Source organism: Rattus norvegicus, chromosome 10 (genome assembly GCF_036323735.1).
Source record: "Rattus norvegicus strain BN/NHsdMcwi chromosome 10, GRCr8, whole genome shotgun sequence".
Lineage (NCBI taxonomy): Eukaryota > Metazoa > Chordata > Mammalia > Rodentia > Muridae > Rattus > Rattus norvegicus.
In genome coordinates this window covers 34,301,834-34,318,593 of record NC_086028.1, presented here as the reverse complement: position 1 = coordinate 34,318,593, position 16,760 = coordinate 34,301,834, and the positions used below count along the sequence as shown (strand labels likewise).

Here is a 16,760-nt window from a genome sequence, read left to right as displayed (position 1 = left end):
TGCTTGAATTTGTTCCAAATCATTTCCATAATATAACATAAATACAAAATAAAGAGGTAATGTCATTAGCAAAATGTGAGAAATTCCAAAATCAAATGGTGGCTTGTATAATCACATTTATGAGTAATGCATTTCAATAGTAAACATCAAATAATTTTGAAGTAACCTAATATTAAATGACTTCCTGGCTCTTGTTAGCTCTTCTACCTGGAGTCTGTGCCTCTCCCTAGCACCTTCCACAGAGCCCCCTTCACGTCCTTGTTCCTCAGAGAATAGATCAGAGGGTTGAGCATGGGGGTGACTACAGTATAAAAAAGGGCAACAAACTTCCCCTCACTATCAGAATACCTGTGGACAGGTTGGAGGTATGTGTAGATAGCTGAGCCATAAAACATGGCAACCACAGTGAGGTGAGATGCACATGTCCCAAAAGCCTTTCTGCGACCAGCCATGGACTTGATGTTCAGCACTGCCCTGGCAATGTGAGCATAGGAGCCTAGAATTAGCACTAAAGGACACACTAAGATTATGACCCTGGCCACAAACAAATTGGCCTCTGTTCCTCCTGTGTCCTCACAGGCCATCTTCAGGAGAACAGGTAGCTCACAGAAGAAGTGATTCAGTTGGTGTCCACAGAGAGGCATGGCCATCACGAGGCTTGTCTGAATCAGAGAGTTCACAAGGCCTCCCACCCAGGAGAACACAACCAATGCCCTGCAGAGAACGGGGTGCATAATGCTTGTGTAGTGTAGTGGGCGACACACAGCAGCATAGCGATCTATAGCCATTGTCACCAAAAGCACACACTCATTGCCTCCCAGTGAGGAAATTATAAAAAGCTGGGCCACACACCTTCCAAAGCTGATGGTTCTGTCAAGTCCAGAGAGATTGACTAGAAGCTGAGGCACAGTGCTGGTAGTGTAGCAGAGGTCCAGGAAGGAGAGGTGGCAGAGGAAGTAGTACATGGGTGTGTGCAGGCGGAGGTCCAGTCGAGACAGAATGATGATCACGGTGTTGCCAAAGAGAGTCAGAGAGTAGAAAATAGAAATTAAGGCAAAAAAGATGGGTTCTAGATGAGGCCAGTCTGAGAAGCCCACTAGAATGAAGCCCTCTTCTGAACTGGTGTTCAAATATTCCATAATCTTCCACCTGCACAAACAGAAGACAACTCAAAACTATTTATTTATGGAGAACATTATTCATTCTTAAATGCACCAAAATCACATAATTTGAGTTGCTACTCTGCTCAATTCTGTTGAGTGTTCCATCACCTTCTCTGAACCCTCCAATAATAAAAGTCTCTCATTCTCTTTGAAATTAATGATCTTTATTTTTCTATCTATCTATCTATCTATCTATCTATCTATCTATCTATCTATCTATCTATCTATCTATCTATCACCTCTTCTTTAGCCTGGAGTTAACTAAGTTGACAATGATGTGACCTCAACTAATTCTTTTTGTTTGTTCTATGACCTTTGCCAGGCTCCATCCTCTGGTCAGTTCTCTGGATATGATGCTTCCTTGTCTGAAAGGAGAGATGGTCTATTGCCATCCTTGTGGCTTGACATCAGGATCCAAAAGCAGTGATGTGGAACCTTTATCGAGAATCCATTGTGTGTGGTGCATGTTAGAGTTCTGTATCTTTTGGCTTCCTCTCCTTTTTAGTTTCTGAAACAGTCTGTTTCAGCACTTGAGACAAAGAACTAAGCTATCTGAGTTTGCAAGTCTGACCTCTGGGTTCTTACTTTCCAACTCTTGCTTGATAAATGTGGTCAATGAACCAATTCTTTGAGCCTTGACCTGCTTCCATTTGTGCCAAAAGACTAAGAGCCATGTGAATTTCTTCTGGGAAGAAACATGTATATTCATTTTGATGAATCTCAATGGTTTCGTGCTCTTGCATCTAAATATTTTTTTTTTATATTTTGTCACAAGAGTTCTTTTGTACTTTTATTCTCATTTGAGATCCAACCTGCTTGGAAATAGCAAACAATGTGAAAACACCAACCAATGCCTTCTTTAATGTCACAAGAAATGATCAATTCATGTTGCCTTTTCATGACATGTGGATCTTAAAGACATTACCTTGAGTGAAACATTGAGTATTCCACAATCTACATGAAAACCTTTAGCTTTGTTAAAAAATGTATGTATGTGAGTGCTTTGCCTGCATGTATGTCCATAGACCATGTGCATACCTGGAGCCTGCAGAGGCCAGAGGAAGGTGTCAGATCCTCTGGAACTGGAGTTGTTCATGGTTGTGAGCTGCCATGTGGGTGCTGGGAACTTTATGCGGGTTCTCTGCAGGAACGATGACAAAAACTGCTGAACCATATTTCCTATCCAGTAATTTATTTTTTAAAAAGAATCCTGAAGATTAACTACAAGCCCATTTGGAGAATCTAAGGAAATATGACAAACATTAAAAACTGCTTTTCTTTAGAGATTGCTGTGCTAAGGGCGAAACAAAAACACCAGATTTTAGGTGTTCAATGTAGGGCTCTTTGATTTCTTTAGTTAAGGTTGTTCTCATGTATTGTATTTATTTAATTGCTATGATCAGTGGACTACTTTCCTTTTTTCGTGGTTGCCTTTGGGAATATAATTTATTTTTTGTGAGGTATTTGTATCTTAATATTTAGCCAAATTGTTTTATTATTTCTGCCAGTTTTTACAGCTATGAAGTAGCTAGAATATAATTTTATGTTTGGGTGTCACCGCAGCATGAAGAACTGTAATAAAGGGTCACAGCACCAGGAAGGTCATGAGTTAGGAAGGTGTAGTTGGTCACACCATTTTCAAACAGTTGATTTTACTTCATCCTATTTAAACTTGTCATCTTTTATTTGTCTGTCTTGGGGAAACTGGGTATACATGTGCCCATCACCCACCTCATGTACAAATAGCAAGTGAACATGGGTTATATAGTTTTATTTATAACACCCCAAAACAATGATGGGCTTCATCCTGAAGTTGATTTTGACAAAGATTTTTTTTTAAACCTGTGCTTGCAAGCACGCTTGAAGCAGAGAGTGAAGCCCAGTGTAACACACAGGCTTTGAGTGGTCTTAATGTAGATTCTGTAGCCATGGCAGCTGTCCTGCCCAGATGTTACTGATGCTGTGAGAGGCTGTAAACACATCGGGTATGAGTTAAAATGCTCCAGATTATTTATGTGGAATGATTCTGAGAATTATAAGCATTTGGACAAAAGAAGAAATAAATACTTGCTATGACAAATAACATTTTAGATAAGTTGTTTCTAGGAAACTTGCCTGGGAAGAAATGATTCAGACATCTTTGGGAGGAGCGATGTAATGTGATATAAAGGGCCACCTTGGACCTAAATAAGAAAGGAAGACTAGTATAAAAGGAGTAGGCATAGGTAAATGTGGTCTTTGCTTCACTTAAACTAACAAGAAGTAACCATACAAATAATGTGTCCTATGCAGCACAAGAAAACCTATAGAATCAACTAACCTGGCCCATAGATGCTCAGAGACCTAGTCACCTACCAGGGAGCCTGCATGGGACTGACCTCTGCACATATGTGACAGCGGTGCACCTCAGTCTTCATGTGGGAATCCTAACAGTGAGAGCAGAGTCTGTCGCTGACTCTGTTGCCTGCCTTTGGGAACCTTTTCCCCTACTGGGCTGTCTTTTCTAGCCTCAATAGGAGAAGATGCTTCCAGTCTTATTGCAACTTGATAAGCCAAGGACTTCTGGCATTCATGGGAGGTCTCCCCTTTTCTGAAAATGGGAGGAGGAGTGGTTAGGTGGAGTCAGTGAACTGAGGCAAGGACTGGGAGTAGGAGAGGGAGGGGAAACTGTGGTCAAGATTTAAAATAAATAAATAAATAAGTTAATTATGCTATGAGTATGATGAATGATGATACAAAATGAAAAATTTGATAGTGCAAGATACCATTAGAATATCTGTATTATTTTTATATTATTTATTATTTCTTTACAATTATTTAAGTTTGTGTCTGTGTGTCTTTGTGCACATGGGTGTCCACAGAGATGAGAAAAGAGTATTGGGTCCTATGGAACTGGAGTTAAAGGTGTCTGTGAGCTGGGAACTGAATTCTGGGCCTTTGGAAGAGCAGCAAGCACTATTTAACCATTAGCTGTCTCTCCAGCTCTTTATTTTAAGATACATATATTTTCCTTTTAGAAGAAAAGTTACTTAAGATAGAGGAGCAGTCGTAAATGCATTTATTTTTAAAAAGTAGAAAACTTGAAAAACTTTTTACTAAGAAATGAGAGAAAAACCAAGACCTGTAAAGTTATTGTTGATAAAACATGGAAATAGGAAATAGGAAATAGGAAATAGTGTGAAAATGTTCTTTAAAGGTTAAAATTTTATTTTCCTTTCCTCCTTCCTTCCTTCCTTTCTTCCTTCCTTTCTTTCTTTCTTTCTTTCTTTCTTTCTTTCTTTCTTTCTTTCTTTCTTTCTTTCTTTCTTTCTTTTGTTCCTTCCTTCCTTCCTTCCTTCCTTCCTTCCTTCCTTCCTTCCTTCCTTCCTAAGACAGGGTTTTGCTCTACACCAAGGCCAACCTCCAACTCCCAGTCTTCCTACCTTAGCCTCCCAAGTGCTGGGTTTGTGGGGTCATATCATCTTATCATATCGATCATATCGATCGGTTATTGAGACTGAGATTACAGGACAGTATGTGCAGAGCTAACAGGGACAAGCCTTTCCTATCTAGAGCTTCCTCTTGTGTTTACTATGAATAATTTTTGCTGAACTAATTTCTACTTTGTCTTGTCAAGTTTACTGGGAGAGATGATCATCAATGTATCTGTCAGTGAATATTTAATAATTTCAAAAAAATATCTTGACACTTTGAAAAACAGGATAAAGTATGACTTATGAACACAAAGTGTATCTTTGCAGTTTAATAAGTGTATCAAAGCTGCTTAAATTTGGGTAGTCTCTACAGACAAGATCTTGTCAGTTCATGGATAGATCCGTGAGGATGAGTTCAATCCTTGTTTTTATTACCAGAATTTGATAGATCTATTCTGTAGGTATTAGTTTACTTAGCTGTAAAACCCAAAAGACAATTGGATAGGATTTGATTGACAGGACCTGACTGACATTAAAGGCTCTCAACCTACTCCTGTTGGTGGCACAGCACACTATAATCCCAGTCATCCGAAGGCTGAGGCAATGAATGGGTTTGAAGTCAGGCTACACTACATAATGTTTCTTTCCCAAAAGAAAAAAATACAGTAAAACACAGAAAAAATAAAGACGTAAAAAAAATCCCGAGGATGCTTTAAAAAAATAAAAAAATTCAACAAGGGTGTCTGAATGAATAAGGATGTTAAGCTACTCAACCCTGGGCCTCTTGCACACAAATATTCCAGCAGTCTTTTCTTCCCATGTAAGAGGAGAGAAGGAAGAAATCTGCAGTGCCGCTTACACAGTGATTAACCAGTCCTGCTCTAGATTTTTATGAATGGATTCTGTAATTACACAAAATGCTATATTTATAGTTGAAGAAATGCTTAGAATTCTAATTAGGTGATATGTGTATGTTACAGCACAGTATAGAAGAATTTGACCCTGACGTAGCTGGATTTAGATGAAAGTGTGTCCTAGAAGATAGAATTGAGCAGGGGACTGAGTTTAGACTCACAACTTCCATTGGACAAGCATAAAATGTGGTTAGTGGAACTCACAAATTTTCCAGCCATTTACTAAGAAATTAAAAAACACAGATGTAATGGTGTTATGACCAGAGACTCAACGCAAGTCAGCTGTGCCTTCCCAAATGACTAAACTGGACAACTCTTCTTACAAAGGATCTTAGTTTAGAATGAGACCAGAGAATCATTCCTGCAAAAGTTTTCTGTAATCTGACACAAGGGTCAATTGCACAGAATATTCTTCTTCCATGGGACCCCATCTTTCTGTCTTCCTGAGGACATATGCACCGGTTTCTGGTAGCATGTAATCCTCTAGTGCCCACGATTAACATGGATGAGTATGGTGCCCTCCCCTGTACAGAATTAATTTCACTCCTTCTAGAGTAATAGCTGGCACAGAAGAGCACTTCAGGATAAAATCTCTGAGGCTCCATATCATTCTGAAGCAACTGTTGGATGGGTCCTTAGAGAGCCACAAAGCCTTGAAGTCAATCTTGCTTAGTGGGATAAAGACATTGTCTTGCTTCCTGAGGATCTAGTTTTTTTTAAAATCCAGGAATATGGTGCACAAAGACACAGTTCCAAACTATGCTACCTCAAGATCAAGGTGTTTTATTTCTATCTGTGATAGGCAGATTCTTCTGAGTACCAGGCCTTTGATCCCTGTGTGGCAGCTTATGAGTCCCTTATTTGGTGAACGAGTGTTGCTTTCTAAGCCCCAGTGCTCTACTGACAACTGGCTCTCCTACAGAATCACAGCAACCCTAACACTCACCCAATGTTCAGGCTAGGGACGCCCTGTGTTTAGCACAGGTTTCCCCACTCTTCTTGCACTGAACCCCTGTCTGTCACTCAGAGGATAGGTGCTTCAGCTGAGATACCTGCTAACCCCTCATGGATATTTTTCTCTACACTTTGTTGTGGCAACAGCTAGGTTCTCACTCATTCCTTTATTTGGTCATCATGGAAGGAAGCTATCCTTGGGGAATATTTTCGTGCATGCGTGAGAGAGAGACAGAGAGAGGGAGAGGGAAGGGGAGTAGGAGGGGATGGGAGAGGGAGAGGGAGAGAGAGAATATGACTTACAGGAAAGGAGATTAGGAAACCTGAACAAAAAAGAAAATCTGAGAAAGAAAAGAGGCATTCTAAAATAACACTGTCTGCAAAGAAAGCCACATTTTTGACACTCAGATCCCTAATTTCATTTGTAGGTGACCTTCAGACTTTGTAAAAAGACATCTGTAGTAGGTGAAGGCTGTGTTAGCTGGTTTCTGACATCTCATCCTGTTCTGATCTTTACTTTCCTAATGCTAATATGTTACAAAACCAAATCCTTCTTTCTAACTTCCCTGGTGTACAGAACTTTGAGATTACCATATTTGGTTTTCTTTATTATAAAAATCAGCCTTTATCTTTTCATCTGTCTGTGGTCTCTCTGTCTATGGATAGCTTCATAAATAAGTTGAAAGCCTTATCCTGATGACCTTGTCAGGTCCAATGGAGTCACATTCACGTCACACAGTTAACATTTGTCTATGAACAGAAGAGGAGGGCTGATAAACTCCTTCCTGATCATCTTCTTCCCTTGGCCAGGTATGATTCCACTTGAATCTAGCTTTAGCTCTTTCCATCAAGCTGCTACACATGGCTCCTCTGTGAGGGCTGTGTCACCAAGGACACTATGAGACGTAGGCACCAAAGCATCTTCCCATCAGTTCCCTGGCCCATTTGCTCTTGTGCAGAACCATACTTTGACCTGTGTCCAGTGTCTTCCACACTGGAAACAATATCACATTTTTAAGGCTAAAAAAAATCTCTTCTACCAAGCAATCCAATAAGAGCACACCCCAGAATTTACGTATAAATCCCCTAAACTGGGGTGGGTCAGAATCAGTGTAGCTGACATTCAAATAGTGGGTTCATAAATGTCTGGCTTTCATTGTGACTCTGTACACAGCACACAGTGGTCTCCTTCTATGATGAGTTTCCTGTGTGTATCTCTCCAAAAAATTCTTCTTAGTTCATTACAAACAGCTCTGACTGCTCATTTCCTATCAGATTGCAACTATTTACTGTGTATAGAAGAACCTTGACTTTAATTGCACCATCACCATGTACATAAAAATGATTTCCTCTATTATAGTAGATGAAGGAAAAAGATGAAAGTGAGTTTTTTTTTGAATTTTTTTGACACACTGCATATGGAGTAGGTCCAGGGTATATACATAAAAGAAATGAAAGACTCATTTGGGGTAAATTATTTTTCCATGAATTTAACATTTCTGTGCCCTGAAACTGGAGACCCAACACAATGGAACCCATTGCTGATTGTTCAATACAGCATTTGTTTTTTGATGCATATTTCTTTTACCATAAATCTAAACATCTCAAGTATTCAGCACATACCTGGAGTTTAAGGTTGCAAAACTCCCACTTGTACTTTCTTCAAATGTACTGGGCTTGAAGGACAGATGAAACCCACTGGAGAATTGAGAAACCTGTGATGGCTGAAAAACACTTTTCTTCTTCTTCCCAATTTCACCTGTGGTGGGAAAGACTCTAGTCAGAGCTCCTATTCTTGAGAGGTCAACATAGCACATGCAGCAGAAGATGTGGAGGGGCAGGACCCTGGACGTAGAAGCATCCTCCTCGTTATCCAAGAGCATGCTACACCAACCAACTGAGGCCAGGAAACAGCTGGCATATTCTCAAGCCTCCTCTTGGTCTTAAGACTATACACACCAGTTATGCCCCGAGGACATTTAGAAGCAGTCTTTTGTTCAAGTTCTGTTATTGTAGCACTGAACTCAGGGTGTTACCCATGCTAGGCAAGTAGTATATCACTGAGTAATGTCCCAGTCACATAGAAGCATTCATTAAAAGCAGTGGATAATGAGTGGCTTAAAAAAGCATGTCCTTGGAGACCTGGGACTCCACTGTGGCAATTACAATGAACTTGACTGGCTCCAAGATCTGCCTTGCAGCTCTTGGGACTCTCTATTCTCCTACAGCTATGTGACTTATTCAGTATTCTCAGTACAACCTCTAACTTGCTCACACAATTCTACAGCCCTGGATTCCTTCTGCTTCCCTACTTTGTCTCCAGTCCTATGAGCCTTTTTTCCAAACAGACTAAATTCCACAGCTTGCTTGAAGTCTGTCCTGTTCCTCACTCCACAGTTGTCTCCCTTTTCTGAAGTCATCACATGATGCTCATGTATTCCCAGATAATTGTTCCATTCATCCAACTGAAACTTGTCGTATGAAGTTTTCATTTTTGTTATAATATTTAATTGACGAGTGCTCCATTTTCATTTTAAATATACTGATAAATTCACATATTCATTCAAAAGCAATGCATGGGCAAATAACACTTTTCCCCTATGGTATGGGAAATAAAAGTTAATATCCTGTTACCTATATAGTCATTTCAGGAATTATAATGTGAGTGTAGGAAAAATTTTTGCTAATACCTTAATTGCTTTGTAACCTTACATGATTCAACCTCAATTTCCCTCAATAAGATGTTATCATGATCTAACTCTCTAACATTTTTTTGTGGATTAACAGTACACTCTGTATGAAGTGCCTGCTATTTGGTAAATATTCATTGATTGTTTCTGTCATCATAATACTATCATCTATTCAGAACCTACACATTCTCTTAGATTAGTAAAGTTTTCAAAACCACACTGTACTTGAAATAACTTCTAACAAAGTCAGAAGTAGAAGTCTTTTTCTTCACACAAGAAGCTTAACACAAGCGAGAGAATCATTACGAATACTGAAAACACTGTTATCTTCATACACCATTAATGCAAATGGCACAGACATTTATATAAAAGTGAAGCTAATTTGGATGACTTGATTAATTAGTGGATAATAATAGCTAAATGTACATAGTATTTATGCTGTAGAAGACATTCTCCCAGGAACTCTGCACGTATCAACCCAGGCAATGTATGCAATAATGTCGAGTATTAGTCCCTGATATCATGCTGGTTTCACAGAAGACAGTGCTGAGGCACGTTTTACCCAGTGTCACTTACACAGCTACTCAATGCCACTTTTCTCTCTAAAGCTGGTGTGCTGGCTAGTTTTATGTCAACTTGATACAGCTAGGGTCATCTGAGAGGAGAGGACCTCAGTTGAGAAAATGCCTCCTCATTATTGGGTTATAGGCAAGTCTGTAGAGCTTTTTCTTAGTGATTGATGGGGGATGGCCCATCTTACTGAGTGTGGGAGCACCTCTGGGCTGGTTGTCTTGGGTTCTATAAGAAATCAGGCTGTGAAAGCCATGTGGAGCAAGCCAGTAAGCAGCACTCCTCCATGGCTTCCTCTTCAGTGTCTGCCTCCTTGTTTCCACACAGTTTGAGTTTCTGCTGTTGCTTCCTTCAATGAACCATGATGCAGGATCTGTAAACCAAATAAACCCTTCCTTCTCCAAGGTGCTTAGGGTCATATTGTTTTACTGCAATGGTAGAAACCCTAACTGAGATGCTAGGTGTGGATGAAGAAATTGAGTTCCCAGGAATACTTTGCTATAGTTCTAGATTAAATAAAAGAGAGAAAGTATATGAATCCTTATGTGTTACATAGTTTTATTAGTCAGACTGTTCATTACTGTGACCAAACACCTCCCGAAAGTTGAGTGGGGAAGGTGTTATATTGGCTTATTCTTCCAGACTATTCTGGTCAGAATGTGTGGTGGTTTGAATGAGAATGGTCCTCATAGGCTCATATACTAGAGTGCTTAGTCATCAGAAAATGACACTACTTGAGAAGAATTAGGAGGTGTGGCCTTGTTGGAAGAAATGTGTAACGGAGGGTGGGCACTGAGGTTTCCTAAGTCTAAGCCAGGTCCATCTTCTCTCTCTTACTGTTGCCTGAGGATCTAGATGTAGAACTCATAGCTACTTCTCCAGCAACTGTCCTTCTGTTTGCTGCCATCTCAGTGTTCTGGGTTACATGAGATGATTGATCCAAGAAAGAGAGAGACTGCAGGATCAATGTAGGTTTCTCAGAAGTAGGTGGATCAGTTTCTCAAGGACTGAACTTTTAATCAGTTTTGCAGAGCCTCTTTATTGTCACACAAAAGTCATTTTAGTCAAGTAATATCTACACTTTAAAAGCTCTTATTTGACCTAGGAGTTGTCTGAAGGAACCATTTTCTAAGCAATTCTCAACCATAGGAGACTTTTTGGTTTGCCAGGTATGGCTTAGGACTAAGTTATGCAACGTTATGAATCTTCTGGTAGAGCAACCCTATAAATCCCAGATAACAATTGGTGAGTATTTACTAAAGGCTGCTTCAAAGTAGGTAATGTCATTCTGACAGATTCAGTTTGTCAATACAGTTCTGCTAAAATTGTGCTATACTACCATAGTTTTTTTGTAATGACAATAAACCTCTCAAAATTTAAGCAAGTCCCCAATGAAGTACTTTCTTTTATGAGTTGCCTTGGTCATGGTATCTCTTCACAGAAATAGAGCAGTGACTGAGACAGTATGGTAGACCAGAGCCATTCAGGATTTTCTCTCCCTTTATTCCATTGGGCCTCAATGTAGGTCAGGTTCTACATTCAGGGTGAATCATTCCCCATATAATTAACTTTTGGAAACATGTGAGAAGATACAGCCAGGAGGTTGTTTTACTAATCTGAGTACCTCCCATTCCAATTAAATTGACAATCAAAAATTGTTTATAAAAGAAGTGTGGATACCTTGGATACAAGAATAGAGAAAGCAAGCTGGACCTAAGTGAAAGCTTCCTCCCTGCCATCAGCATTAAAAATCTGAAAGGAGATAAGTAGGCTGCTGGAGGAGGAAAGACATTAGGAATCTTACATAATTATCAATTTAACAACTACAATGCCATCCTGCTAGGAATATGGACCCAGTGGAACAATATTGGAACAACTGTTCCAATATTTAAAAGGGATTTTATAAACCTAATTTTTAAATAAGGCAGACAGTTGAGGAGATTGTAGGCCATAGGTGGAAACCTTTTTGTTGTGTAGTTAATTTGAAATTGCATCAAGCTACTTTCTAAACATGTATGCTTATAGCCATAGATAAATACTAACCTTAATTAGTAAGTGTCTCTTTACAAAAAATGATGATGAATGCAGGAACTTTTGACTGCTCAAGATACTGAGAAAACTGAAGAGTTGAGCACTCAGTCCTGAACAGGACATTTCTACTCCTCCCATTAAGGCCCAAGCAATATCATGGAAGAAAGGGCAGAAAGAACAAACAAGGCAGAAGATAGGGAGAAAGTCTGTGAAATTATCTTTGAGCATGCCATGGCCATTGTGATCTGATTTCACAGCATTTGTAATTGCCTCAACTGGGCCTGTTCAAGACTAGATGCCTGTCAACTCTAGTCATTGGTGAGGGCGGTCACAGGGCTATCCCTCCCTGCTGATGAATTCAATATCTACTAGTGGACCCACCAGTCTCTACTGAATAATTCCTAACACATAGGCACACAGAAGACTTTGGCTCAACTAAGTAGGCTACAAAACAACAACAACAAAACAACAACAACAGCAACAACAATGACAATGACAACAATGACAGAAGACCTTGTTTTCATTTTCTGTCTGTTGACGTGCTACAACACAGACCAAAAACTATTTGAGAAATAAAGAGTTTATTTCACCTTATAGTCATGGCCCATCATGGAGAGAAGTCAAAGAAGAAACTCAAAGCAGGAATAATGGCAGAATGCTGTTTAATGGATTTCTCCTAGGCTCACTTTCAGCTATCTTTCTTGTATATCCAGGTTCATGTGACCAGGGTGAAACTGCCTACAGTGCCCTATGTCCTCCCACATCGATTGGCAATAAGAAAAATGTCCCACAGACATGATATAGACAAGTCCATTAGCTGAGGTTTCCCCTTCTCAGGTGTGTCAAGTTGACAATCAATATTAGGGATCACTAATGTGTAGAGAGTGTGAGGTCCTTGTGAACACAGATAGGCATTAGGACTTCTTGTTAGGAAACCAGGAAGGATAAACACGAAGACTTAACTCTTCAAAGAAAGAAGATATTTACCTGTTTTCTACTTAGAAAACTGGGAATATATGTAGTTTTTTACTTGGTGATCTTTTGCAATCTGTGGGGCCAGGTTTCACTCAATTCCTCCAAGCTACTATGTTTGTTTAGTCCAGATTCTTCATCTATAGACCTTGAAAATTGTTTCTAAGTCAGTAAAACCCATCCTTATGAGAGATATCACTTGTAATTTTCAACAGCATAGGCAACTTTTGTGTTATCTGTAGGGCCAGGCCAATATTCACTCCAACAGTGTATTATGTTTACCCCAGTCATTCTCTCTAGACCCCGATCTGAACATGTTTCTGAATCAACAGACCCCATCTTTATGGAAGAGACCATATGTACTTTTTAGAGAGTTTAAATATAAACACATCTTAAACTTTTTTACTCATATGATTGAGTTAATTATTATCCAAAAAATTTCCCAATTAAATATGGCTAAAACAAACTGCTTGGTGTCAGACTCTAGAAGTTTGAACCAACATTAGCTAAGTATGTCACTTTGAACTGGATTTTCTTCTAGCCTCATGAAAATCAACACTCTCTAGCCCTAGTGATCTCAGGGATCCCCACACTTATGAATGCGGGGAAAGGAGCTGTAGAAGAGGGGGATATGGTACTGGGAGGGAGATAAGAGAGAGTGTTGACATAATCAGAATACATTCCATGCATGAAATCATATTAGGACAAATTTCATTAATAAAAGTACAAACGATGCAATTATTATATTGCATATTGGTTTTACATATTGGTAGGGTATGGGAAGATTGTTGGATTTTTGTACAATGATAGGCTTTGTTTTCAATATAATCATCTAACACTGATTTTTAACAGGTTTCTTGAGATATATTTCACATACATAATGTATATGCTTAATATTTACACTGCAATGTCTCAGTATATTCACAAATTTGTATATTTATCATTTTAGAACATTTTTGTCACCTCGCTTCATTTAATGCCCATTTTCAGTTACTGTCCTGACTCTCATTTTCAGAAAACTCTTGGTGTAATTTTGTGTCTTTGGACACTTCATAGTAAGGCACTTCACAGCGTGTGTGACCTTTGGCATGTTCTCAGCTCTTCTGGGGTTTGTCCTCGGTAGCATAGCATACTTTAGAATGCCATTCTTTTACATGATTGACAAGGTTCTCTTTGATGAATAGATCAAATCTTTATCCATACAGTTGTTGATGGCCATTTGGCTTGGATCCACAGTTTGCCAGCAGAGTAATGATGCCTTGAAGCATTGGTAACTTTAGTACGTGAATAATTTCAAGGGAAAGCAAGTAAAATATTTAAATGAAACTAATAATGTTTACTACATACCTGAAAACCTGGTGATACACAAGCATTTTGTATAACCGATATGGTCCTCCTTTTGAACCTCCATAGAGTCCGAAAATAACAAAAGAAAAGAAATCTGCTATTCAAATACTTCACATTGGTGTCCACCACAGAAAGTGTTTTTGTAATTTGCTATTGCATTTATTTTGCCAGAAATTTTGGTAAGTCAAAATGGGCAGAATCTATAGGAGCTAGGCTTGTTGTTAGATCCTGAACAGGGGAGATTTAGGTTTCTCTTTTATCATCCAGGATTCTACAAGCCCCCACCCCAATCTGGGAAGATGACGTACAATAAAGGGGGCTGGGTGAGTGAAGGAGCTGTGTGTGTTTTCTAGGGGGTAGCCTCTGCTCAACTCCTGAATAATTTGATCTGAAGCGCTTAGGGATCCGTGTTTCCAGATATCTGGATTCCTTTATAAGATAAAATGATAGGTTTTTCTGTCTATTAAAAAATCATTGGCACAAGACCTGCACACGATTAAACCAGTGAACAGTCCAGCACAGAGAGGGAGAGCCTTGTGAGCTCCCACCCTTAGCAGAAAGGCTATTGATGATTGACAGCTGCTGGGACAAAGCGGAGTCAGTTTTCTTTAGTTTGCTCTTCTGCTCGGTGATTTCTGCTTGATTTTCTGTTTTACTATGGTTTTAGGGCTCAAATCCAGGGCTTTGCTCATAGTCAGCAAATCCTCTGCACTGAACTGCATCCCAGCCTTTCTGTTCGACTTTTGAATTACTTCTGACTCTCTGAATTGTTGTTGTTTTTGCTTAGGTTTCTGCATTCTTCCTGTAGTGTGTGTATTTGCAGATTCATCTTCTTTAAACATTTATTTTAAATACTCCACCCAAGTGTTTGCTCCGTTGATTCCTTAGTCAGAAGTCGCGTTTCCATGAAAGCCCTTTGTGTGTACTGCTGTGCAACATTATTTATGAACATTATTTAGGTGTCCCTTCCAGCCTTCCAGATCTGGCTTTCTGGTTGTTCTTGTAGACATTTTAAAGCGGGCTTCTTTGCATTCTCTGAGTTGGGAATCACCTCTTTGCCTTTTCAGCACTAGATGGCAGGCTAAGCCCAGGTTCGCCCCATGTCTACTACTGGTGTTTGTCAGTGTTTCAGAGGCAGAGGGTGATGCAAGCCCAGAGAGACCTACAGATTTAGCTGTTGTGTTGTTCAGCAAGTGTGAACAGGGTCCCAGGAAGGTTGTTTTCATGCCACAAGCCTCTTTGTATCACAGTAATCACTTCATTTGTAAGTAATGGGTCTAAGGTGAGAAGCAAGTAATACAAGGCTCTTTTTTTGCAACATCCATGCACACAAACACCACAAAGTCTACACTGAATCTGGTCCCCTGAGATCACTGGAGGTCTAGATAAGTCCAGTGTACACACTGGCACGAGTTGCAGTCTTGAGTCCCAAGGTAAAGTCTTGGGATTAGTGCACTACCCTGGTCCAGAAACTGAAGCCTTGGACTCTGAGGATTTGGGTAGCACAAGGAAAATAGTGTCTTTGCCATCTAGACTGACCCTATGATGGATATATAACTAAGACCATTGCTTGAATTTGTTCCATATCATTTCCATAATATAAAATAAATATAAAATGAAGAAGTAATATCATTAGCAAAAAGTGAGAAATTCCAAAATCGAATGGTGGCTTGTATAATCACATTTATGAGTAATGCATTTCAATAGTAAACATCAAATAATTTTGAAGTAACCTAATATTAAATGACTTCCTGGCTCTTGTTAGCTCTTCTACCTGGAGTCTGTGCCTCTCCCTAGCACCTTCCACAGAGCCCCCTTCACGTCCTTGTTCCTCAGGGTATAGATCAGAGGGTTGAGCATGGGGGTGACTACAGTATAAAAAAGGGCAACAAACTTCCCCTCACTATCAGAATACCTGTGGACAGGTTGTAGGTATGTGGAGATGGCTGAGCCATAAAACATGGCAACCACAGTGAGGTGAGATGCACATGTCCCAAAAGCCTTTCTGCGACCAGCCATGGACTTGATGTTCAGCACTGCCCTGGCAATGTGAGCATAGGAGCCTAGAATTAGCACTAAAGGACACACTAAGATTATGACCCTGGCCACAAACAAATTGGCCTCTGTTCCTCCTGTGTCCTCACAGGCCATCTTCAGGAGAACAGGTAGCTCACAGAAGAAGTGATTCAGTTGGTGTCCACAGAGAGGCATGGCCATCACGAGGCTTGTCTGAATCAGAGAGTTCACAAGGCCTCCCACCCAGGAGAACACAACCAATGCCCTGCAGAGAACGGGGTGCATAATGCTTGTGTAGTGTAGTGGGCGACACACAGCAGCATAGCGATCTATAGCCATTGTCACCAAAAGCACACACTCAATGCCTCCCAGTGAGAGCATTATAAAAAGCTGGGCCACACACCTTCCAAAGCTGATGGTTCTGTCAAGTCCAGAGAGATTGACTAGAAGCTGAGGCACAGTGCTGGCAGTGTAGCAGAGGTCCAGGAAGGAGAGGTGGCAGAGGAAGTAGTACATGGGTGTGTGCAGGCGGAGGTCCAGTTGAGACAGAATGATGATCACGGTGTTGCCAAAGAGAGTCAGAGAGTAGAAAATAGAAATTAAGGCAAAAAAGATGGGTTCTAGATGAGGCCAGTCTGAGAAGCCCACTAGAATGAAACCGTCTTCTGAACTGGTGTTCAAATATTCCAT

At 40.0% G+C, this 16,760-nt stretch overlaps 2 protein-coding genes across 2 annotated transcripts; both read right to left on the bottom strand.

The window, feature by feature from the left end:
• Positions 1–203: 203 nt before the first annotated feature.
• Olr1400 (olfactory receptor 1400) lies at positions 204–1,139 on the bottom strand. The gene has a single exon (NM_001001096.1). It carries the CDS (start codon positions 1,137–1,139, stop codon positions 204–206), a length of 936 nt encoding a protein of 311 aa, NP_001001096.1.
• A 14,685-nt stretch (positions 1,140–15,824) lies between these two features.
• Positions 15,825–16,760, bottom strand: Or2y12 (olfactory receptor family 2 subfamily Y member 12). The gene has a single exon (NM_001001095.1). It carries the CDS (start codon positions 16,758–16,760, stop codon positions 15,825–15,827), a length of 936 nt encoding a protein of 311 aa, NP_001001095.1.